The sequence below is a fragment of the Erinaceus europaeus genome, chromosome 10 (assembly GCF_950295315.1).
Source record: "Erinaceus europaeus chromosome 10, mEriEur2.1, whole genome shotgun sequence".
Taxonomy (NCBI): domain Eukaryota; kingdom Metazoa; phylum Chordata; class Mammalia; order Eulipotyphla; family Erinaceidae; genus Erinaceus; species Erinaceus europaeus.
The window spans coordinates 80,949,181-80,974,731 of record NC_080171.1 but is presented as its reverse complement, the minus strand read 5'-3'; the positions used below and the strand labels follow the sequence as shown (position 1 = coordinate 80,974,731).

Sequence of the window (25,551 nt, the reverse complement as noted above, 5' to 3'; positions counted from 1 at the left end):
CACCAGTCCGGAAGCGGAAGCACAAGCACAGCGGGGGCGGGAAGGTTGGAGTGCGGCACATTGGAGTCGGTTTGCCGGTTTCTGAGTGGTCGCGCCCCCTTTGAAAGCGCGGTTCTGCAGCAAAGCAGTCCTGGGGCGCTCCCGCATCGCAGGTACGTTGGGCATCCCGGCAGCGCTACGGAATAAAAAAATGTGTGACCTCAGCACTGACTTGCTGCCGCGGTCCCTGTTACCGTAAGGTGGCGGCCTTCGGAGTCTCCTTGCTTTTCAGCTTTTCTCTCTCCCCACCCCTTTCCTCTTATTATGTTTCCGCCCTGCCGCCTGCTACGCCCTCCGGCCCAGACCCTTCTGAGACGCGGTTCCAGTCCTGTCACTGCCCAGCCTAACCTCACTAGACCCTCTTCTTCCTTTGTGACTTGGCTTCTCTCGCCCGTGCTTCAGCTGCAGCGGACACCCAACAATATTTTGTTCACAACCTACATCTGTTTGCAGGCTGTTTATTCCCTGGCTCCCCAGAAGGCGTCCCTCATACCGGTCAGAAGACTGTCCCCCTTTGTTTTCCCAGAAGTGTTTGCACCTTTTAAGAAGTGCGTTTTAAAATCCTTATTAGTATATTTGCTTGAATGAGATTGTATTTACCCACGGGAATTTATGTTCCTCGAAGGCATCCAGGGTTTTAATCATTTGGAATCTCCACAAGACCCAGTACAAAACCACCTGCCTGGAAACTAACAAATCAAACACCATTTCCCCACTTAGAAAAACAATTTGAAACATTTTCAGTTTATGGTGCAGATTTTGTATTCATTTCACTTTTTAGTTATCAGCATTTGCTGTGGTTGCTGGGTGTGTTTTTTTCTTTTAAGGAATCAAAAGTCATCATAGATGAATAATTTTCTTCCTAGCACTGATACTTATGTAATCAAATGATTACATTTGTTAGTAATTTGGTAAATGCAGCCTGGTGGTGTATATTACAGACAATGTTAACGATACAGATGGGACTGGAGGCGGGGATTGTGCCAACTGAAATAAGTCCGGAGAGGACAAAACCAGAAGCTCTCACTTATAATTGTAATATAGAGAAGCAAAGCAAGGGAACAAAATCAAAGGGAAAGAAGCTCTTAAACTATCTGTAGAACTGAGTTCACTCAAGGCTGTGGTAAGGGTAGAAGTAGATTACGGTGGAACGTTACTTGTGCTCTGGTGGTGGCTTGTGGCTTGGCTGTAGTAGCATATAATAGGAAGAGGTAAGAAATTGTACCCCTGGGTCATACAGCCTTGTAAACCAACAATGACAAAGTGAAAAAGTCAAAACCTAGAATTATACCCCCCCAAAAAAAACACACACAGTAATGCTAAATGTGAAATCAGCATCTGCAAGAATTAGCAACATTAATGATATAATTATTTTAAAGCTGTGCTGAGTTTAAATTTAAATCTGTATGATTCTCAGATGTTTCTGAAGAGATTAAGCAAGTGCAAACATTTAACTGTAGGAAGGTTAGATGTTCCTGACAACTTTCAGTTTGTTATTAAAATGGTGCATTTTATATGTGTGTGCATATTTTATATGTGTGTGCACAGTTCTTACAGGTGCTTGCTTGTAAAGTGCTGACCAATTGCCACTGAACATAGTTGAAACAGGAAATAGGAAGATGGCAGCAAACACATCAGGACAAGGTAATGCATACCGGAAATTCTTATTTCACCAGGAGCCTTCCCTCCTTATAATAAATATATCTTGTTAATTTTAGATTTTAGCATAGTGCAGTTAGAGAGAATTGAAAAGATGAATCGCAAAGACCCTGTATTTGAAACAAGCCTAACATTGTGTCAACTATGTAACATCTGTAGTAATTATTAAACTTGTGTTTTAGTCTGTGTTAAGTTATTCACATTGTAAACCTTAGGACCTTCTCAACAGAATATATTTGTATTCTGTTGCTTTTTTTTTAACCTGAAATTAGAACTATTTAATTTATTATTTTTTTTTGTTTAAGAAAATATTAATTAACAAAACCATAGGGTAGGAGGGGTACAATTCCACACAATTCCCACCACCCATTCTCCATATCCCACCTCCTCCCCTGATAACTTTCCCATTCTCTATCCCTCTGGGAGCATGGACCCAGGGTCATTGTGGGTTGCAGAAGGTAGAAGGTCTGGCTTCTGTAATTGCTTCCCCGCTGAACATGGGCATTGACTGGTCAGTCTATACTCCCAGTCTGCCTCTCTCTTTCCCTAGTAGGGTGGGTCTCTGGGGAAGCTGAGCTCCAGGACACATTGGTGGGGTCTTCAGTCCAGGGAAGCCTGGCCGGCATCCTGATGACATCTGGAACCTGGTGACTGAAAAGAGAGTTAACATACAAAGCCAAACAAGTTGTTGAGCAATCATGGACCCAAAGCTTGGAATAGTGGAGAGGAAGTGTTAAGGGGATACTCACTGCAAACTCTAGTGTACTTCTGCTTTCAGGTATATATTTTGCAGTAGTTTACGGATACGTGTGAACATATGCTCTCTCTCACAGAAACTGGTGTATATCTAGGTTTTGGGACTTTGTTAGAAAGTGAACCACCTGAGATGGAATTAGAGTATACTATGAAAGGAAAGGTCTCACCCGAGTAATGAAGCTGAAGGGTTGTCATTCCACACGTGAAGTCTCTGGACACAGTCTGAAGTGAAGCAAGTGGCAATCGTTGTGTTGGTTAGAACTATTTTTAAAGAAGTTACATTGTCACCAGGCCTTAATACCTTCATTCCCTCCTGAAAACTTACACATGCATTTCACCTTTGTTAAGAACTCTCTCAAGCAAAATAAAATATATGTATCTTAAAGGAATATTTGTTTTAAAATGAGTTATCTGAGTCCATAGCATCAGTACAAAATAACTTATTTTATTTTTTGCCTCCAGGGTTATTACTGGGGCTTGGTGCCTATACTATGAATCTACTGCTCCTGGAGGCTATTTTTTCCCTTTTTGTTGCCCTTGTTTATTGTTGTTGTTATTGTTGTTATTGCTGTCATTGTTGTTGGACAGGACAGAGAGAAATTGAGAGAGAAAGGGAAGACAGAGATGAGGAGAGAAGTGACCCCCCCCCCCCACAGGTGGGGAACCGGGGCCTCAACCCAGGATCCTCTAAGTGGTCCTTGTGCTTTGCACTATTTGTGCTTAGCTCACTGTGCCCTGTGCCCACCTGGCCCCCAACTTCTCTTATTTTTAACCAGAAATTTTCTTGAGTGTATTGGGAAAATAGCATCATTAGTAGCACAACAGACTTTCGTGCCTGAGGTACCAGAGGTCCTAGATTCAATCTCTGGCACCACCATAAATCAGAACTGAGGAGTGCTCTGATAAAAATAATAATAGTAATACAGGAATAAAAATGAGTCTCATGAATTGTGGATAATTGTTTAGCAATTTTTTTGATCCAACTTTTCTTTTTCTGGGACTATAATCATATATCCTAGATCATTTGACATGGTGCATAAATATCCATGACAACTTCTTTTTCTTGAATACTTGAATTTATTCAAGTGGCAAGATTTAGATTGGATTACTTCCAGTTTTCTAACCTCAAGGTTTTGGCTTTTATTTTGTTTGTAGAGTTGGGGCCTCATGCTTGAGTGACTATACTGCAATGGGCTGATTTTTAGGAAGAGAAAGGGATGGAGAGAGATATCATAGCACACCATGTACTGGGTCTCAAACCTGGACTATGCATATACAAGACATGCTGTGCCATACTCAACATCTTTTTTTTTTTTAATCTTTATTTATTTATTGGATAGAGACAGCCAGAAATCAAGAGGGAAGGGGGTGATAGAGAGGGAGAGAGACAGAGAGACACCTGCAGCACTGCTTCACCACTCGCAAAGCTTTCCCCCTGTAGGTGGGGACCGGGGATTCAAACCTGGGTCCTTGTGCATTGTAACATGTGCACTCAATCAGGTGCGCTACCCTCTGGCCCCAGTCAGCTACATTTTTGGCCCCTAAATTCAAGTTTAATGACTGGTCTGATACATCCAGTCAGGTGTTAATTCAACTCAGTGAGCATTTTCATTCTGTAGTTTGTTTTTTTTTTTTCTCTAGAATTTCCATCTGGTCCTTTTCTGTAAGTTCATACTTTCCTGCTAAGATGCCCCTTTTATTTGTTAGGTGTCTATTTTCCTTAAATCCTTGAATACATAATAGTTGATTACTACTAATTGCATTGTGTGCATCATTTTGAGGTAGAGAGTGACACCTGCAGCACTGTGAAGTGAAGTGGGGACTAGAGTCTTGAACCTAGGCCCTTGTGCATAGAGATATGTGCACTCAATAAAGTGCACCACTGCCTAACCCCTATTTTTTTCCCCCAGTGCAGTGCTGACCTCTGGTTCCTGGTGGTGCTGGTGTTTGAACCTGTAAACTGTTGCCTTAGGCATGGAGGTCTTTTATTTTTTTCATTATCTTTATTTATTGGATAGAGACAGCTAGAAATCGAGAGGGTAGGTGCATATAGAGAAGGAGAGACAAAGAGACACCTAAAGCACTGCTTCAACACTCACAAAGTTTTCCCCCTGCAGGTGGGGTACAGTGCTCAAACCTGGGTCCTTGCACACTGTATACTCAACCAGGTGTGCTACCACCTGGCTTCGGTTTGGAGGTTTTTCTGCATAACCACTATGCTGTGTAACCAGTCTTGCTTTTTTCTTTTTTTTCCTCCTTTCTAGTATGAATCACATTTCCCTTTTTCACACTAAGTGATTTACTTTTGGATACTAGATACTATAGATACTAGTATATTATAGAAAGTTTGAATTCTGAGTGTAATTTTCTCAATGATGGATTCTAACTCACCTCAGACTGTAAACGCTTATCCTCCTTCTGTTGGGCAGCTGCTGGAATCTCCTGATCAGTGTTTTTAGACTCCAGCTGTTACTTCTATTGGGCCAGAATAACCTACCTATGTAGATTAACAGTAGCAAAAACGAAATTTTTGTGTGAATTTTCCACACATTTTTTTTGCCTTTACACTTGTTTACCTTTTCCTTTCAGATCTCAATCATGATTTCCAACTACTTTTCCAGTCCTCAGTTTGACCCTTTGATACCTCAAACCAGTAAAGTGTGGGTATCTAGATGTTTGTGGATTGGTTAGTGCTTCAGGAAAAACGCCACACATTTTCTGCTTGATTTTGATCAGTCTCCAGTGTCTTCATATAGTAAAACTTTAATATTTCCCATATTTTTAAATTATACTTGCAGAACTAATCTGACCAAAGTATTCTGCCAGCACTAGAAGTTGGAAGCCCCCTGAATCTGTTTGGTGTACTATTTGCAATTTAGACAAATTAAAGGCTTTTGGTACCTATCTTTTTTTTTTAAAATATTTATTTATTCCCTTATTGTTGTAGTTATTATTGTTGTCGTCTTGTTGGGTAGGACAGAGAAAAATGGAGAAAGGAGGGGAAGACAGACAGGGGGAGAGAAAGACGGACACCTGCAGTCCTGCTTCACTGCCTCTGAAGCGACTCCCCTGCATGTGGGGAGCTGGAGGCTCTAACCGGGATCCTTATGCTGGTCCTTGCGCTTTGCGGCCACAAGCGCTTAACCCGTTGCGCTACTGCCCGACTCCCCTATCTTTTTTTTTTTTTTTTTTAACCAGAGCACTGGTCAACTCTGGCTTATGGTGGTGTGGGGGATTGAACCTGGGACTTCAGAGCCTCAGGTATGACAGTTCGTTTGTATAACCATTATCCTATCTGCCCCTGCCCCAAATTAAAGGTTTTTGTAGGATACAATTGTAGGGCTCTAGTAGAGCACATACATTACCATATGCAGAGACCTGAGTTTAAGCTTCATGAGTAGTGGAGCCATGCTACATTTGTCTATCTCTCCATGCCCTTGCCCTCTATTTAAGAAAGAAAAAGAGAAAAATGGCTCTCAGGAAATGACACTGAGCACCAGTGATAATAACCCTAGTGTAAGAAAATAAAGATTTGTGAAATGTGGGGGTCAGGCAGTGGTGCAGTGAGTTAAGTACTAAGTACAAGGATCCTGGTTCGAGTCCCTGGCTCCCCACCTGCAGGGGGGTCGCTTCACAAGTGGTGAAGCAGGTCTGCAGGTGTCTACCTGTCTCTCTCTCTCTTTCTCTATTTTATTTACTGGATAGGGACAGCCAGAAATTGAGAGGAAAGGGGGTGATAGAGAGGGAGAGAGACAGAGACACCTGCAATACTGTTTCACCACTTGCATTCACCCAGCAGTTGGGGACTGGAGGCTCGAACCCGGGTCCTTGCACATTGTAATCTGTGCACGTAACTAGGTACACCACCTGCCCCCCCCACCTCCCCTCCCCTCTCAAGTTTTCTCTGTCCTATAAAAAAATATTGAAAAAATGGCAGCAGGAGCAGTGGGTTCATAGTGCAGGCACCCAGCCCCAGTGATAACCTGGGGTGGGGGTGGGGTGGGGGGGAGGGAGAGGGAGAATTGTGAAATGTTTGCTGTGTGTCAGCTTAACCTGATAGTATAGTTCTGTTCTGTAAGTCATGTGTGCTGTGTGGATTATTCATAGGTCACCATTCTCCTATGTTCATTGATCTCTTCTTTTTTTGTTGTTACCAAGTTATAAGGGCTCATATTAAAAATAATTTAATGTGGGATCCAGGTGGTAGCACATAGTGTGAAGTGCAGGGATCCAGGTTCCCCACCTGCTGGTTGTGTGTGTGTGTGTGTGTGTGGGGGGTCGATTAACAAGTGGTGAGGCAGGTCTGCAGGTGCCTATTTTACTCTCCCCTTATCTGTCTTCCGTTCCTCTCTTAATTTCTCTCTGTCCTATCCAAGAACAACAGCAGCAACAACAATGAGAAAAAAAAAAGATGGCCTCCAGGAGCAGTGGAGTTGTAGTGCAGGCACCAAGCCCCAATGCTAACCCTCTAGGCAAATAATAATAATGTGAACAAAAATGAAAACTACTTTAGAAACTTTTTAAAGATTTGGTTTGGGGCAGTGGTAAGACAGTGTTTCAGATATCTCTCCCTCTCTCTCCCCCCTCCCTTGCCCTCCCTATTTTTTCTCTCACCTCTACCAAAAAAGAAAAGAAAAAGATAAATCAAAGGTTGCCAGGAGCAGTGGAGTTGTATAGACACTGAGCCCCAGAGATAATCCTGTTTGCAAAAAAAAAAAAAAAAAATCTGTGTATTTTGTATAAGATAGAGTTTCACCTGGGGAGAAGTCAGGGGTGGGTAGAAAGAACTTAGAGCACCATTCTGGTACATACAATGCCAGGCATTGAACCAGGGGCCTTACACACTCAAGTTCTGTGCTCTCTACCAACTGAGCTATTTATTGGGTTTTCAGAAAAGTCATGATGCTTTTTTGCTTAGAAAAAAAAAAATCATGATTTTTCTAACAACTCAATTTTTTTCTGGCTGAGAGAAGTCTATTTTGGAAGAAAAACATGCTGCTGCTGTGTTAGGGAGATAACATAGTAATTATACAAAAAAGACTTCTTTTGTTTCTTTTCTTTATTTTTTTTAATTTCTTTGTTGGGAAATTAATGTTTTACATTTGACAGTAAATACAATAGTTTGTATGAGCATAACATTTCCCAGTTTTCCATATAACAATACAACCCCCACTAGGTCCTCTGTCACCCTTTTTGGACCTGTATTCTCCCCCCACAAAAAGACTTTTATGCCTGAAGCTGTGAGGCTCCATGTTCAATTGCAGGTACTAAGCAGTGGTCTAGTTTAAAAAAAAAAAAAAAAAGAATTCTTCTTAAAAAAAAAAAAAAAAAAATCAGTCATACCATACAAATGAAAATAAACTTTATATTCCTTTAGTAGCACAAATAATTGTGGGATAGTTTGCTGCTTTTTTTTTTTTTTACTAGTTGCAATATAAAGTAATTGTTCTTAGCTTTGCTGTTGATTGAACCTACTAAGAAGCATTTCCTATTCTAAATAGAAGTGAATTTGTGAATTTAGATCAGACCTCTAGTTTCCATTCTTTTTTTTTTTTTTCTGCCTCCAGGGTTATCAATGGGACTTGGTGCCTGCACTATGAATCCACTGCTCCTAGAGATCATCTTTTTCCTATTGTTGTTGCTGTTGTTGTTACTATTGTTGTTGGATAGGACCGAGAGAAATTGAGAGAGGAGGAGGGGACAGAAAAGGGGAGAGAAAGATAGATACCTGCAGACCTACTTCACTGATTGTGAAGAGACCCCCCCCCCCCTGCAGGTGGGGAGCCAGGGACTTAAACCTGGATCCCTGCTTTGGTCCTTTTACTTTGCACTGTGTGTTACCACCAGCCCTCTCCATTATTCTTTTTTTTTAAAATCTGTATTTTATATTTATTTTCCATTTTGTTGCCCTTGTTGTTTTTCATTGTTGTTGTAGTTATTGTTGTTATTGATGTTGTGTTGGATAGGACAGAGAGAAATGGAGAGAGGAGCGGAAGACAGAGAGGGGGAGAGAAAGATAGACACCTGCAGACCTGCTTCACCGCCTGTGAAGCGACTCCCCTGCAGGTGGGGAGCCGGGGGCTCGAACCAGGATCCTTACACCGGTCTTTGTGCTTTGCGCCACGTGCGCTTAAGCGCTGCACTACCACCTGACTCCCTCCATTATTCTTTTGACAGTGATTTTGTTAGTGTCATCAGATACTACTATTAAGTACCAGCAGAGGGAGTCCATATATGTTCTGTAGACCCTAAGGCTCTTGCTGAAATATCTAAATGCTTGTTTATTTGGATATATTACATTTACTCTTTGTATTAAATTATTTCTATACTGTTTGCATAGGAAAAACTTAATGTAGCTACTGAATGACAATGCCCAAAAAATCCATACATTATAATTTATTAATGTCTCTGGTATAGGGGACAGAATGCCAGTATGTGCCTTTTGAGAACATCAACTATAGTTCTTTGATATGAGTTGAGCTTTGACCACTGAATACATTCCATGCATCATTAAAGAGTGGTAGACAGGGAGTCAGGCAGTAGCTCAGCAGGTTAAGCACAGGTGGCGCAAATTGCAAGGATCAGCATAAAGATCCCAGTTTGAGCCCCTGGCTCCCCACCTGCAGGGGAGTCGCTTCACAGGTGGTGAAGCAGGTCTGCAGGTGTCTTATCTTTCTCTCCTTCTCTCTGCCTTCCCCTCCTCTCTCCATTTCTTTCTGTCCTATCCAATAATGAAGACATCAGTAACAACAAGAATAACTAAAAAAATAAAACAAGGGCAACAAAAGGGAATAAATAAATTTTTTTTTTTTAAAAAAAGAGTGGTAGGCAAAAATAATTATTTTCTCCAACCCCTGGCTTACATCAAAATCCCTGGAATATGTCACTCTTAACTTACATGACAATAGGAATTTTACACACATTATTAAGATAAATTGGGAAGATTATCCAGGTGGGTCCAATCACTTGAGTCCTTACAAACAGTGAACTTTTTCTTGGCTATTGTCATAAAAATGACTGTAGAAGGTTCTGAAAATTGCATTATAGCTATATACTACAGTTGAATTATTTCTCCAACTAAGAGAAGTCTATTTTTGTAAAGAAAGGAGCCCTGGAACTCAGGTAGCTTCTAGAAGCTAGAAAAGGTAGAGTTAAGAGTCTTTAATTTTAGCCAAGTGAGAATACCAACTTACCTAAAGAATTGTAAAGATGGGAGTCAGGGGAGTCGGTCGGTAGCGCAGCGGGTTAAGCACAGGTGGCGCTAAGCGCAAGGACCCATGTAAGGATCCTGGCTTGAGTCCCCGGCTCCCCACCTTTAGGGGAGTCGCTTCACAGGTGGTGAAGCAGGTCTTTCTCTCCCCCTCTCTGTCTTCCCCTCCTCTCCATTTCTCTCTGTCCTATCCAACACAACATCAATAATAATAACTATTAACAATAAAACAAGGGCAACAGAAGGGAATAAATAAATAAATAAAGTTTTTTAAAAAAGAAAACTGTAAATATAATGTATTTGTATTGTTTTAAGCCTCTTAGTTTGTGATATTTTTTTACAGTAACAATAGAAAAACAAATAATATGATTTTTAATTATAAGAGCCCAAAACCTGACTTCATATTCACTCTACCCTTTTGATTTAACATACTAAATAATTTTTCTGTCTATTCATGTCTCTTCAGGTCCTTAGTTACTAACAATATCTTATCTGTGAGTTGATCTTTACTGTAAATCTCCTATTTTTTCTTGTATATTCTGTTCTAAACATAGCAGCTAGAGAGATATTTTTTTAAAGATTTTTTTATATTTATTCCCTTTTGATGCCCTTGTTGTTTTCTTATTGTTGTTGTAGTTATTGATATCATTGTTGTTGGATAGGACAGAGAAATGGAGAGAGGAGGGGAAGACAAAGAGGGGGAGAGAAAGATAGACACCTGCAGACCTGCTTCACCACCTGTGAAGCGACTCCCCTGCAGGTGGGGAGCCGGGGGGCTTCAACCGGGATCCTTATGCTGGTCATTGTGCTTGGCACCACCTGTGCTTAACCTACTGCACTACTTCCCGACTCCCTTAGAGAGATCTTTTTAAAGGGCAGTGGGCTAGTGTGATATTATTCATCCTCTAGGTTTTAACTCAAGTGTTTTTCTCAGTACTCTATTCTGAACATAAGATAGGCTGAATTTATTCAACTTTGACTCCAGTAAATGTCTATTATAGACATTAATTTCTCTCTTTCAAACAAAATAGAAGTAAAAGGGGGAATGACCCCTGGGACCCATGGCACTAAGCCCCAGTGATACCCATGGTGGCAATTAAAAATTTAATTTATTTCATTAATTTATTCTTTTTTTAATCCCATTATTAGGATTTACTGTATCATAGACAACATCACCATAAGTTATGTGCTTTGACATTATTTGTATATAGCTGTGTCTTACAGAGTAACGCCACCAGTTGTTTCTGTTCATCCTGGTCTAAGCTTTTAGGAGAATCAACATTTCAAAGACTCAGCCTATGGTCTCTGCATTAAAAAGTTTGAGACATTCAATCAATTTTTCCCCTCTCATATTAATTAAACAGTGATTTATATAACTACAAGTTAATAGGAGTGTACATAAACACCATTCCCACCACCAAAAGACTGTGTCCCATCCCACCCCATCTCCCCCCTCCACTAACCCTCCCCCCCTTAAGCTTGAACATCCACCTTCACCTGCCACCCAAAGATTTTTTACTTTGGTGCCCTACTCCAGACTCACTCAGATCCTGCTTTAAGTTTCCCTCTCTGTTGTTCTTTCTCAACTTCTGTTTGAGTGGGATCATTCCATACTCATCTTTGTCTTTCTGACTTAGTTCACTTAAAATAATTCCTTCTAGCTCCGTCCAAGATGGGTCAGAGAAGGTGGGTTCATTGTTCTTCATAGCTACATAGTATTCCATTGTGTATATATACCACAGCTTTCTCAGCCACTCATCTGTTGTGAGGCACCTGGATTGCTTCCAGGTTTTATCTATTATGAATTGTATTGCAATGAACATAGGTGTACACATATCTTTTTGGTTGTGTGTTATGAAGTCCTTGGGGTATATCCCTAGGAGAGGAATGACTGAGTCATATGGAAGGTCCATGTCTAACCTTGTGAGAATTCTCCAGACTGTTCTCCACAGAGGTTGGACCAGTTTACATTCCCACCAGCAGTGCAGGAGGGTTCCTTATTTCATTAATTTATTTGAGATTACTTATCTTAATTTATTTGAGATTAATTTAATTTGAGATTAAATTAATTTATTGATTTAATTAATTTATTTATTTGAGATTACTTACCTTTTTAAAAAAATTTTATATTTATTTATTTATCCATCTCCTTTTATTGTCCTTGTTTTTTTGTTTTAATTGTTGTAGTTATTATTGATGTCATTTTTGGATAGAACAGAAAGAAATGGAGAGAGAAGGGGAAGGTAGAGAGGGGAAGAGAAAGACAGACACCTGCAAACCTCCTTCACTGCCTGTGAAGCGACTCTCCTGCAGGTGGGGAGCCGGGGGCTCGAACCGGGATCCTTATGCTGGTCCTTGTGCTTTGCGCCATGTGTGCTTAACCCGACTCCTGAGATTCTTTACCTTTTTTAAATTAATGCACCAGGGCACCACATCAACTAGCAGCCATACCATCAACTAGCAGCCTGTGGGGGTCAACTTCCTTATTTTTTATTTTTAAAGAAGGGAAGAGACACCACAGCACCACTTCACTTTTTCTTTTTTCTTTCTTTTTTTTTTTTTAGTTTTTATTTGTGAAATGGAAAACTGAAAAGACCATAGGATAAAAGGGGTACAATTCCACACAATTCCTGCCACCAGAACTCCATATCCCATCCTCTCCCTTGATAGCTTTCCTGTTCTTTAACCCATTGGGAGTGTGGACCCAGGGACATTATGGGGTGCAGAACGTGGAAGGTCTGGCTTCTGTAATTGCTTCTTCACTAGACATGGGTGTTGACAGGTTGATCCATACTCCCAGCCTGTGTTTTTCCCTAGTGGGACAGGGCTCTGGTGATATGGGGCTTTAGGACACATTGGTGGGGTCATCTGCCCTGGTAAGTCCGGTTGGCATCACTAGTATCTAGAACCTGGTGGCTGAAAAAGAGTTAAAATAGAAAGCAGAGAAAATTGTTGACTAGTAATGACTAAAGGCAAGAATATTATGGATGGAGATTTGGGGTCTCCATTTTGGAAAAAGCTAGTAGGTCTATTTTAGGCATATCCTAGGGAGCCCATGACCCAACTAGTTTTTGCCTGCTTCTGACATCCAATATGCAAGTGACCTAAGCTATTGTCTGGAAGGATGGTGTCACTCACAGTTGGAAAAAGGACCAGAAAGCCGGATCAGGGAAGAAAATAGCTCCCTATGGGAAAAGTACATGAATATTGTTAACTGGGGAGTCCAGCGGTAGCGCAGCGGGTTAAGCGCACGTGGTGCAAAGCACAAGGACCAGCATAAGGATCCTTTAGGGGAGTCACTTCATAGGCGGTGAAGCAGATCTGCAGGTGTCTATCTTTCTCTCCCCCTCTCTGTCTTACCCTCCTCTCTCCATTTCTTTCTGTACTAACAACCATGACATCAATAACAACAACAATAAGAACTACAACAAGGGAATAAATAAATAAATATTAAAAAATTAAAAAAATATATATTGTTAACTGTAAACCCCATCAATCCGAAATTGGTCCCATAGTCAGCACGGAGCCTATATGTAATCTCTACATCCTTATAGGTCTGAATTCACATTCTGTGGTCACAGCTAGGAACATTTCAGGCTGCGCCAATTTCAGGACCCATCATTCTCGGGTGATAGGCAGAGTATACTATCCAACCTCCCTTTGGAGAATGGAGCATTCCCTTCCATTGTTGATTTCCATTGAGGACCAGGTCCTATAGGGGCCCACAGAGAGGTTGTTCCTGATGGAGATGATCAGTGACAGTGGTGAGGGATCTGTTAAAGGTCTAGGCCCATCATGTCTGTGTGGGAATCTCAGGACCCCCTGACTAGGGCCCCAGGTGATGGGGTGGCCTGGTAGTGACTAAAAAGTCATCATTAAAGTATGCCAGTCTCTTGCCCTCATTCAGCTTTTGTAGTCCTTACTTTGTGCGACAGGGTTAGCTTTGGAGTGACTGAAGGACGTGCAATAGAACATAAGTGAGGAGGGTATGTAGTTCTAAGTAGAAACTGTTTCATTAGGTACTTTATGTTGTCTTTTTAGGTCTTTCTGCTTGCCAAACTTTTTTGCCTCCAGGGTTATTGCTGGGGCTCGGTGCCTGCACATGAATTCACTGCTCTGGAGGCTATTTTTTTCCCCTTTTGTTGCCCTTATTGTTTTATCGTTGTGATTATTATTATTGTTGTTATCGATGTCATTGTTGGATAGGGCAGAGAGAAATGAAGAGAGGAGGGGAAGACAGAGAGGAGAGAAAGATAGAAAGCGACTCCCCTAGGGTCAGGTCAGGAGGCAGCTGGAACCAGGACCCTTATCCGGTTCTACACTTAGTTTTTTTTTTTTCCCCAATAAAAACAATTCCAGGGGTCAGAGGAACAGCTTGCAGGTAGGGTGCCTACCTTACCATATGCATGGCCCGGTTTTGAGCCCTGCCATCACATGGGTGTGTCATACATCAAGGACAACTCTGGTGTTGTGCTGTCTCTCCCTTTTTCTCTGTTCCAATTAACCATTATTTAAATGTGATAGAGCTATTAACAGAAACTTAATATCATCTCTTAGCTTTTAAATGTAATTTAATGTAATGCTAGTTAACTTGAGAGTGTTTTTAGTGATAGAGAAATGTGTGGAAGTTAAATTTGTCTAAATGAATATGAAAATGAGACTATATATGATTGTGAATGGAGACAGGGTTATAGTTCTAAAAGTGGAAGTATATTTTTAGAACTGTCTGTCAAACAGTCTAAAATCATTAGAGAAAAGGTTACAAAGAAATAATAATTCTTCCCTAACCCGAATCTAAGGATATAAAAGAAATAATAAGTTTTAACAAGAGAACACCTCTCAGAGCAAGAGAATAGCTTACTTTATGGTTATTCTTTGGTCACCTTGATTTTTGGTGGGGCTCTGTACCTCCACAATGATTCCACCACTTTCACTAGACGTTTTTTCCTTCCTTCCCTCAGTCCCTTCTTTCCTCCCCTCCCTTCCTCCCTCCCTTTCTTCCTTTTTCTCCCTCAGGATAGTGACAAGAGAAATAGAGGGGAAGAGAGAGAGAAATATCTGCAGCTCTACTCCACCACTTGTGAAGCTTCCTTCCTGTAGATGGGCACTGGGGGATTGAACCTGTGTCTCACACATGGTAATGTGTGCACTCTATTATCTGTGTTACTGCCCTACCCCTGAAAACAAGTAGGGTCCAAGGATAGCTTACCAGTAGCTTACCAGTAGCTTGCCAGGTGCAGGGCCCTAAATTTGAACCCTTCACCACATGGGAGAATCAACTATGGCACTAGGGAAGTTCTGTGGACAGTGTAGCATCAATCTCTTAAATATAATTGGCCCAAGGTAATGGTACTGTATGTGCACAAAGTCCTAGCACCTCATAAAAGATATATCAATAAAAGTAGAAAATATTTATATAAATTTATATACATTGGGCTGAGGAGATAGAATAATGGTTATGCAAAAAGGCTTTCATGCCTGAGGTACTGGAGGTTCCATGTTCAGTCCCCAGTACAATAAGCCAGAGCTGCAGCGTTCAGGTAGTAAATAAAGGGTGTCTGGTGGTGGTGCATGTATTACCATGCACTAGGACCAGGGTTTGGACCCCCACCCCCTACCTGCAGGGTGATGCTTCACCTTTTTTTTTTTTTTTTTTTTTTGATAGAGACAGAAACAAAATGAGTAGGAAGGGGTGAGAGGGAAAGAAAGATACACCTATAGTACTTCCTCCCCACTTATGAAGCTTCTCACCTGCTGTTACAGACCAGAGGCTTGAACCCAGGTCCTCTAGCATGGTAATGTCTGAATAACAGCAACAACAATGAAAAAAAAAAAAAAAAGATGACTGCAAGGATCAGTGGATTCTTAGTGCAGGCCCAGCAATAACCCTGGAGGCAAAAAAAAAAAAAAAAAAAAGAATTTTGTTCTGGGTTTCTAGATGACCTAGTTTTATAAAAGAGCTCTAATTTTAAAAATATTTTTAAAAATATTTATTTCCTTTTTTGTTGCCCTTGTTTTATTGTTGTAGTTATTATTGTTGTTGTTATTGATGTTGTTGTTATTGGATAGGACAGAGAAATGGAGAGAGGAGGGGAAGACGGGGAGAGAAATATAGACACCTGCAGACCTGCTTCGCCACTTGTGAAGCGACTCCCCTGCAGGTGGGGAGCTGGGGGCTCAAACCGGTTCATTATACTGATCCTTGCGCTTTGTGCCACGTGCGCTTATCCCGCTGCATTACTGCCCAACTCCCAAGAGCTCTAATTTTTAAAAATTTTTCTTTCTGTTTTCTCCTCCCTTTCAGGTTTTCAAAACAAAAATAGAGTTGCAATCTTGGCAGAACTGGACAAAGAGAAAAGAAAATTACTAATGCAGAACCAGTCTTCTACAAATCATCCTGGAGCTAGGTATTGAAGAATGTTTTTTACATTCAGTGATATAAAAAATGTTTTGGAGAAAATAACTCAAATTGTTTGGCAATTTTTTTTTAACATATAATTTGCATGTTATATTCTGTTTCCTAGTGAGATTTGGAGGACAGAAACTTGACCAATTGATTGGATTTTTTAAATTCTCATTAGATATATTCTCTATGGGCTTTAAAAAAAAATTTTTTTTATTATATTTATTTTCCCTTTTGTTGCCCTTGTTGTTTTTACTGTTGTTGATGATGTTGGATAGGACAGAGAGAACTAGAGAGAGGAGGGGAAGACAGAAAGGGGGAGAGAAAGACACCTGCAGACCTGCTTCACCACCTGTGAAGCGACTCCCCTGCAGGTGGGGAGCCGGGGGCTTGAACTGGGATCCTTACTCCAGTCCTTGCACTTTGTGCCACGTGTGCTTAACTGCTGCGCTACCGCCTGACTCCCAGGACTTTTTTTAAAAAGGGTTTTTCTTACTGAAATTATTGAAATTATATGAAATTACTGAAATACTTATAAACATACTTATAAACAAAAGTAGGTAAATTTTAGATGGTTTCCGCACGCACACGCGTGCACTTGCACACCAGAACACTGCTAAGACCTTATTTATGCTTCTGTCCACTATGATCTGCTTTTCAGGCCATCTGAACCACATACCAAAAATAGGTTTTAATTATTTTTTTACTTATAATTTCCTTGTGGCTAATTCTGGTGGACCAAAATACCTTTCAAGTTTGTACTATTGATACCATTAATAATTTCATTCCTTTTAAAAAAATATTTATTTTATGAGTGAATAAAACTGGAACATCACTTTGTCACATGCAGGAATAGGGATTGGAACTCAGGACCTCCAGCATATAAGGAATATGCTTAACTACCTCACTGGTCACAACTCTGTCCTCTAAAAATATATTCGTGGGCCTGGGTGGTGTCGCACCTGGTTGAGCGCACATATTACAATGCCAAGGACCCTGGTTCGAGTCCCGGACCCCACCTGCAAGAGGAAAGCTTCACAAGTAGTGAAGCAGTGCTGTAGGTGTCTCTCTGTCTCTCTTTATCTCTATCCCACCCTTCCCTCTTGATTTCTGGCTGTCTCTACCCAATAAATAAATAAAGATAAAAAAAATAAATATATATATATATATATATATATTCTCTTTAGGAACTGAGAGATTGCTTGCCCAGTAGAGCAGCACATGAAAAAGCCCAAACATGGGAGCATACTAGATGGCACCAAAGGGCTCCCAAAATTGTGAAGCAGTGCTGTGCTTTCTCTCTCTGTCCCTACCTTTAAAATACAGAGTGAAGAAAATGAAAAAAAGGTCTATAGAGGCCACATCATGTACAATGATGGCACTGCATGAGACTCCAGGTTCATTCCTTAGCACTGTTTTTTAAAAAAAAAAAAATCTGACTTCCATTAATTTACTATTAATGTTATCTTGATTTCTTTTTTTTCAAGTTTTTTTTCTTTTATTTATTTATTCCCTTTTGTTGCCCTTGTTGTTTTATTGTTGTAGTTACCATTGTTGTTGTTGTTGGATAGGACAGAGAGAAATGGAGAGAGGAGGGGAAGACAGGGGGAGAGAAAGATAGACACCTGCAGACCTGCTTCACCGCCTGTGAAGCGACTCCCCTGCGGGTGGGGAGCCTGGGCTTAAACCGGGATCCTTATGCCGGTCCTTGCACTTTGCACCATGTGCTTAACTCGCTGTGCTACCGCCTGACTCCCCGTTATCTTGATTTCTTTTGCAGAATACATATCCCTTGAATGCTGATGTTCATTAGAGTTCTGCTCTAGACTTAGTTTCCAGATTACAGCTTTCCACTAAAAAGACATGTCAGTTTTCACAGCCTTTTACTTATGTGATAATAACTGTTACACACTTACATCTCTAACTTTAATCATCTAGTTGTCCAGATTGTGTACCTTTCTCTTTTTTTTAATTTTTATTTATATAAAGGAAACACTGACAAAGCCATAGGATAAGAGGGGTGCAATTCTTTTTTTTTTTTTGCCTCCAGGGTTAGTGCTGGTGCTCGGTGCCAGTACTACGAATCCACTGCTTCTGGTGCCCTTTTTTTTTTTTTTTTCCACTTTATTGGTTAGGAAAGAGAGAAATTGAGAGAGGAGGAAGGGAGAGGGGGGAGGGGAGGGGAGGGAGAGAGGAGAGAACCTGCAGACTTCCTTCACCACTCATGAAGTGTCCTCCCTGAGGGTGGAGAGCCAGGGGCTCAAACCTGGATACTTGTGCTCCATATTGTGTGTGCTTAACCGGGTGCACTACCACTCTCTCCCCTCTCTCTCTCGCTGAATCAGAAACCAGCATAGGAAATGAATGGCGTTAACCCTGAGGCAGGAGATCACCTAAATACTAAATAATTAAACCAAGTTTCGCTTCCATTAGTAGTTTTCTAATTGTCCTTTCTGTCCCTTCTTTTTTTCCTTCCTTCCTTCATTATTCTTTTTTCTTTTCTAAAGGATCTGTGCTTGCATGGCTCCACTGTTCTCAGTGGCAATTTTTTTTTCCCTCTTCCTTCTTTGCTTCTTTTCTTTTTATAGAGGTGAGAGGGAGAAAGGATGAGAGAGACAGAGATACCTGCAAGACTGCTCCACATTCCATGAAGCTTCCCCCTGCAGGTGGGGAGCAGGGGCTTGAACATGGGTCCTTCTGCTTGGTAACATGCACTCTACCAGGTGAGCCACCAGCCTGTAGTGTAATACTTCTGATCATATTGCTCTTCTGCTTTTAGGTCTTGGGATATCTCCCCTTAATATTACAGAATAAGGTCTACATCTGGCTCATTATTTCCAGCCTCATTTTTTAACAACCTGTTTCATCTCTCCACAGTCTTGACCTACAGTCTTAATATACTCTTGATTTCTTCAAACATGTTAAGCTCTTTTGTCCCAGATAATTTTTGCATGCTGTACTTTCTACTTTAAGTATTCAGTTCTTCAGCTTTCATTACAAATGCAACTTTGTAGATTGTGTAGTATCTCAACTCTGTTTAAAAGTGGGGTGCGGGGGTCAGGCGGTAGTGCAGTGGGTTAAGCGCACATGGCATGAAGCGCAAGGAGTGTAGTAAGGATCCCGGTTCGAACCCCCAGCTCCCCACATTCAAAGGGAGTCACTTCACAAGTGGTGAAGCAGATCTGCAAGTGTCTGTCTCTCCTCCTCTTTGTCTCCCCTCCTCTCTCCATTTCTCTCTGTCCTATCCAACAACAACATTATTGGCAACAATAATAAGAACAACATCAAAGGCAACAAAATGGCCTATAGGCGCAGTGGATTTGTAGTGCAGGCACCGAGCCCCAGCAATAACCCTGGAGGCAAATAAATAAATAAAATAAAAGTAGGGTGCCATAAATCATCAATAAGAAAGAGATAATTTTGTTGTTCCTGATAGAAATGACCAGTAACAATGGAGAGAGTGATTTATTCGAGTTCTAGGCCCATCATGTCTGGGAATCTCAGGACTCCCCGATTAGGGCCCCAGCTGATGGAATGGCCTGATAGTGACTAAAGAGTCATCGTTAAAGTATGTCAGTCTCTTACCCTTATTCAGCTTTTGCAGTCCTTGCTTTGCTAAGGTTAGTTTTGTAGTGAGTGAGAGAACTATAATAGGAAGTAGGTGTGGAGGGTATCTAAGTCTAATTAGACGCTATTTCATTATGAACTTGATACTGACTCACTACAGACTATTGTGTATTTTTTCTTTCAGGTATATATTTGCCCTAATTTATGGATACATGTGAACATATGTTCTATCTTATGGGACCTGGTCTATATACTGTTATCCCATCCCCTCCCCTGATAGCTTTCCTATTCTTTATCCCTCTGGGAGTATGGACTCAAGGTCATTGTGGGATGCAGAAGGTTGAAGGTCTGGCTTCTGTAGTTGCTTCTCCGCCAAACATGGGCATTGACAGGTCAATCCATACTCCCAGCCTGTGTCTCTCTTTTCCTAGTGGGGAAGGGCTCTGGGGAAGCAGAGCTCCAGGACATATTGGTGGGGTTGTCTGTCCAGGGAAGTCTGGGTGTTTAAAAAGATAGTTAACATTCAAAGCCAAACAAATTGTTGACCAATCATGAACCTAAGGGCTGGAATAGTGCAGATGAAGGGGGGGGGGGATTCTCCATTTTGTAGATAGCTAGTAGGCATATTTTAGTTATATTCCAAAGGGCCTGTGGCTATACTAGTTTTGGGGTTTTTTTTTCCTTTTTCTTTTTGCCCCTGAGCCTGAAATCTGATAGGCCAGTGGATCCAAGTTATTGTCTGGGGAGATGATGTACCCCTCTTGCCCTATGGTTTCGTCAATGTTTCCTTTTTACAAATAAAAAAATTTTTTAAAGGAAGGAATAATTAATGCTCTAGTTAAATAATAAACTTTTTATAAATTAATATAGCTAGTGGTCAGAAGAAGACTTACTCTGGAAAGCTTTTTTTTTTTTTATCACTAAAAATATTTCAGTAGTCGGGTGGTAGCTCAGCGGGTTAAGCGCATGTGGTGTAAAGCACAAGGACCAGCATAAGGATCCTGGTTAGAGCCCCTGGCTCCCCACCTGCAGGGGAGTCGCTGTCTTCCCCTCCTCTCTCCATTTCTCTCTGTCCTAACAAGATGACATCAATAACAACAACAACAATAAAAATCAAGAGCAACAAAAGGGAAGATAAATAAGTATAAAAACTTAAAAAAATATTTTGAAAAAAATGTGACTCGTAAGTAGGGAAGTTTCTACCTTAAACAGCCAATTAACTAAGATTCCCATTTTAGTATTTCACTCTCCAGATCCTCTCTTAATAAGGACTTCCGGGATCATGCTGAGCAGCAGCATATTGCAGCCCAACAGAAAGCAGCTTTACAGGTAAGCAAAATATAACTACCATTCTTGTCTCACTGGAGATTCCTGGGTCTTTGTAACTCTCACAGTTTTGTATTTTAGTGTAGCAATGTCAATAAAAATATTCTATGCCTAATTGCAGTGGTTTGCTGATATTCAATCATGCCCAGAGGATTTGAAGGACCAGTACAATAGTAATGAAAGTATCTTTTATGGTGTTGATGGGGTATCTTTTATGGTGTTGACGTAATCATGATTGATTCTGTGTTGCACCTGGCAAGGAATTTTTTGTGCACAAAAGACTTTAGGATATTTGCGTGAGCAGAATGGTCTTAGAAGCTGAAGTGTCTATTTAATTTTATGGATATGTATTGTTTTCAAAGTTGTCATGCCATTGTATCCATTGATGATCTTACTGCTAGGATTCTTTTGCTAATGGTCAATGTGCTTGTACAGAAAAATATTGATATTTAAAGACCAACTCTTACATAAGAATGTGATAATTATCACTTTTTAAAAATATTGTTCTTGGGAGTCGGGTGGTGGCACAGCGGGTTAAGCGCACGTGGCGCAAATCGCAAGGACCTGCTAAGGATCCCAGTTCGAGCCCCTGGCTCCCCACCTGCAGGGGAATCGCTTCACAAGCGGTGAAGCAGGTGTGCAGGTGTCTATCTTTCTCTCCCCCTCTCTCTCTGTCTTCCCCTCCTCTCTCCATTTCTCCCTGTCCTATCCAACAACAACGACATTAATAACCACAACAATGTTAAACAATAAGGTCAACAAAAGGGAAAATAAATAAATATTTATTAAAAAATAATTGTTCTTTATTGTAGTAGAGTTTTAGTATTGATCTTGGGACAGACATTATCTTTTTTTAAAATTTTTTATTTATAAAAAAGAAACAGTCACAAAACTGGGGAATAAGAGAGGTACAACTTCACACAATTTCACCAGAACTCAGTATCCCATCCCCTCCCCTGATAGCTTTCCTATTCTTTATCCCTCTGGGAGTGTGGAGCCAAGGTCATTGTGGGATGCAGAAGGTTGAAGGTCTGGCTTCTGTAATTGCTTCCCCACTGACCATGGGTCTTGACAGGTCAATCCATACTCCCAGCCTGTCTCTCTCTTTCCCTAGTGGGGAAGGGCTCTGGGGAAGCAGAGCTCCAGGACACATTGGTGGAGTTGTCTGTCCAGGGAAGTCTGGTTGGCATCATGCTAGCATCTGGAGCCTGGTGGTTAAAAAGAGAGTTAACATACAAAGCCAAACAAATTGTTGACCAATCATGAACCTAAAGGCTGAAATAGTGCAGATGAAGATGAGGTGGGGGGGGGGGTCTCTGTTTTGTAGATAGCTAGTAGGCATATTTTAGTAATATTCCAAAGGGCCTGTGGCTATACTAGTGTTTTTTGCCTGAGCTTGAAGTCTGATATGCAGGTGAATCCTCATTATTGTCTGGGGAGATGATGTCATGGCTGGCAGAAGGACCAGAAAGCTGGATCAGGGAAGAGAGTAGCTCCCAAATATGGAAAAGGTGTATAAATATTGATTGTGAATTCCATCAATTTGATGTGATCTGGGGCCCATATTCAGCTTATGAGCCTATGTGACCTCTGCATCCCTGTAAATCTGAGCTCACATTCTGTGGTCCTGAGTAGGAACATTCCAAGCTTCCCCAATATCAGGACCCATCTTCCTCAGGTGTATATTGCCCAGCCTCCCTTTGGAGGATGGAAGGACAGACATTATCTTAAATAATTTAAGATTCCCAGAGACCTTATATAAGGCATTTTTGCTTATGCCATTATACCTTAGAATGCTACAAAGGATATGGATGTTCCATACCATATCTCTTTATATAAACTAAAAAATAGCTTCTTATTTAGTGACATAGGGATGTCATTGGTGTTTTTCTGTTATTTACATCCCAGTGTTGACTACAAAATGTTGGCATTTTATTTATTTTTTAATGTTTATTTATTCCCTTTTGTTGCCCTTGTTTTATTGTTGTAGTTTTTATTGATGTCGTTGTTGGATAGGACAGAGAGAAATAGAGAGAGGAGGGGAAGACAGAGAAGGGAAGAGATAGACACCTGTAGACCTGCTTCACCGCTTGTGAATCAACTCCCCTGCAGGTGGGGTGCCGGGGCTCGAACTGGGATCCTTATGCCGGTCCTTGTGCTTTGTGCCACGTGTATTGTGCACTTAACCCACTGCGCTACCACCCGACTCCCAATGTTGGCATTTTAATCACCAGTAACTAGGTGCCTCTTCTTCCTTCTCCTGCTGGCTACTTTCCTTTCTTCTCAGACTCCTTTGTTGATCAAGAGCAGAGCTTGGGACTCTTATTGCTAGTCTCCCCCATTCCAAGGAACAAAATAATTCATGTCTTTGAAAAGAATTAGAGAGACTGGAATGATAAATGAGTATCTGATATGTTAGTATCAGTTCTTTATTACTCTCCATCTCTTGTGTATTTAAACAAAAGTAGCAGCATAGTAACTGCCTAAAAAAAATTAATTTAGTCTCAAGCATTCAGAAAATATAAGTGATTTAATGCCTTGAATGATGATGACTCTTAATGCCTTATTTGCCCCCCCCCCCTTTTTTTAATTCTTTCCCAGCATGCACACGCACATTCATCTGGATACTTCATAACTCAAGACTCTGCATTTGGGAATCTTATTCTTCCTGTTTTGCCTCGCCTTGACCCAGAATGAAGAAGATATTTATAACAAAAATGACTGTAATATCAAATGCCAAAGTTACTATCTTTCAGTTCTAGACATACTATGACTTTTGAGAATTTTGGCAAACTTAACATTTTTTGCTTTTTTTAGAAGATGTGAAAGTGAAACACCAAAAAGGAAGATAATCAAGATGCTGATGGCTTTGGAAGCTATATTTTCTGAGGAACTGATTATGCACTTGTGACTTGTGTAATGCAGTTTGATTTTTAAGTCTAAATCAGACTCTGAATTGGATGGTCACATAAACTCATCTCCCAGCCCTAAGTATATCACGTCTATAATAGATTTTCAAGAATCATTTATAGTACTTTAAAGAAGTGAAGGTGCTTTTTAAAAATGTGAATCAATAAGTTACATTTACACTGGTTGTTTATAGAATTAATATCAGTGTACCTTTTGAAGTATAGTCAACAGATCATCCTAAAATATTGCATAATTCAGAACTAGTTACCCTGTTCTCACCTTTAAAGGAAAACTCAAGATAAAACTAAATGAATCAGTCTTAAAAATATTTTGTTAACCTATGCAACTATCAATGATGTAGCTAAATGATATTAAAAGCTATAAGAAATGTGTTTTTAAAAAAATTTACATGCTTTTCATAGTGTCACTACATATTGTGCTGCCTGATTTTACTGTCCATTTTGTGCTATTTAAAAATGTATACAAGTTGAGTCCCTTTTTACTAACTATAAAAAAGGTTTTTCAGCCTGCACATCTTTAATAGTATCTGAGATGCTTGGTGGTGGTGTACCTGGTTGAGCACACATGTTACAGTGTGACAGGACTCAGGTTCAAGCTCTTTGTCTCCACCTGTAGGGGGAAAGCTTTACAAATGGTGAAGCAGTACTGAAGGTGTCTGCTGGGAAATTGTGCAGATGCAGTCACATCTGCCATATTGTGCTCTCAGGGCACTGTCAATTCCCTGCGATAGTTGGGAGTGCTTTGGTTACTCCTCCCCCATCGCATTCTCATGAGAGTTATTATCCTACCCTGGAGTGCTATGATTACTCCTCCCCCTTCCCATTCTCACGAGAGTTATTATCCTACCCTGAAGTGCTTTGGTTACTCCTCCCCCTTCCCATTCTCACGAGAGTCATTATCCTACCCTGGAGTGCTATGGTTACTCCTCCCCCTTCCCATTCTTACGAGAGCTATTCCCATAAAAGCCCTCCTCCTTCCTCCCCTTTCTTTCTTGCCCGCCTTTCACTTTGGGGATTAGAGGCAGGGAAGGTTGCTGCACGAGGCAACCATTTTTGCTACCTCCACGTGCCCAAACTGCTGCTCTCTCACCCAACTCTGAGGTGCCAGTGCAAATAAAGGATTGAGTTCCCTTTCTGCTCCAAACCTCCTTTTTCTGCATTGCACTGCCACAACTGACACCTGGCGCCCAACGTGTCCCGCACTCACGCCCCACAGAGTGGCCCGGCCTGAGGTCCAGAAAAGCCGCCCAGACACAGGTAAGTGGCAGCCACCTGACTCTGTGGCCCTGCGTTTCCCCCCACCATGGGATTTTTCCGCTTTACAAGGAGGCGTCCCAGACATTCTAGAGGGACAGGCTCTCTATCTCAGAGACGCTTTAATTGGAGCTACACCGTGTGTTCTCTTGGCTATGTTTGCAACTTTTGGGATATGTATAAGGCACCCTGTCAAAAGGTTAAGAGACCTTGAGGCTGAGATAAAAGTATTAAAAGATATGTTCTCGGCACTTAAACACCCTAAGCCTTCTGCAGTTTGCCCCAAGAGTTCTGTTTCTGTTTTGGCAGACACGTGTTCGGTTTCTCCAGCAGCTGCTTCCCCAGTGGCTTCTACTTCCGTGACTCCTTCCCCCACTGATACCTCATCATCAAACCAAGACCACACC

General features: G+C 41.0%; 1 protein-coding gene across 5 annotated transcripts; it reads left to right on the top strand.

The window, feature by feature from the left end:
* On the top strand, nt 1-24,402 carry INIP (INTS3 and NABP interacting protein). 5 transcript variants are annotated; one of them, XM_060199934.1, is made up of 6 exons: nt 12-152; nt 1,588-1,683; nt 14,681-14,801; nt 15,969-16,071; nt 20,888-20,963; nt 23,562-24,402. In XM_060199934.1, the coding sequence occupies exons 3-6, from the start codon at nt 14,765-14,767 to the stop codon at nt 23,655-23,657; spliced, it is 312 nt and encodes a 103-aa protein (XP_060055917.1). In that variant the 5' UTR covers nt 12-152; nt 1,588-1,683; nt 14,681-14,764; the 3' UTR covers nt 23,658-24,402. The 5 variants fall into 5 exon arrangements, with proteins under 5 accessions (XP_060055918.1, XP_016048754.1, XP_060055919.1 ...); XM_060199935.1 differs by lacking the exon at nt 14,681-14,801 and having other exon boundaries at nt 1-152; XM_016193268.2 differs by lacking the exon at nt 14,681-14,801 and having other exon boundaries at nt 1-152; nt 20,873-20,963.
* Nucleotides 24,403-25,551: the final 1,149 nt, after the last annotated feature.

Bases quoted from the DNA above. Each gene is read 5' to 3' on its own strand.
- INIP (XM_060199933.1), top strand. From the start codon at position 14,765: ATGGGCACTGGGGGATTGAACCTGTGTCTCACACATG. The intron at 16,072-20,872 runs GTATTGAAGAAT...TTCCCATTTTAG, and splicing joins ACAAATCATCCTGGAGCTAG to TATTTCACTCTCCAGATCCT. The intron at 20,964-23,561 runs GTAAGCAAAATA...ATTCTTTCCCAG, and splicing joins AACAGAAAGCAGCTTTACAG to CATGCACACGCACATTCATC.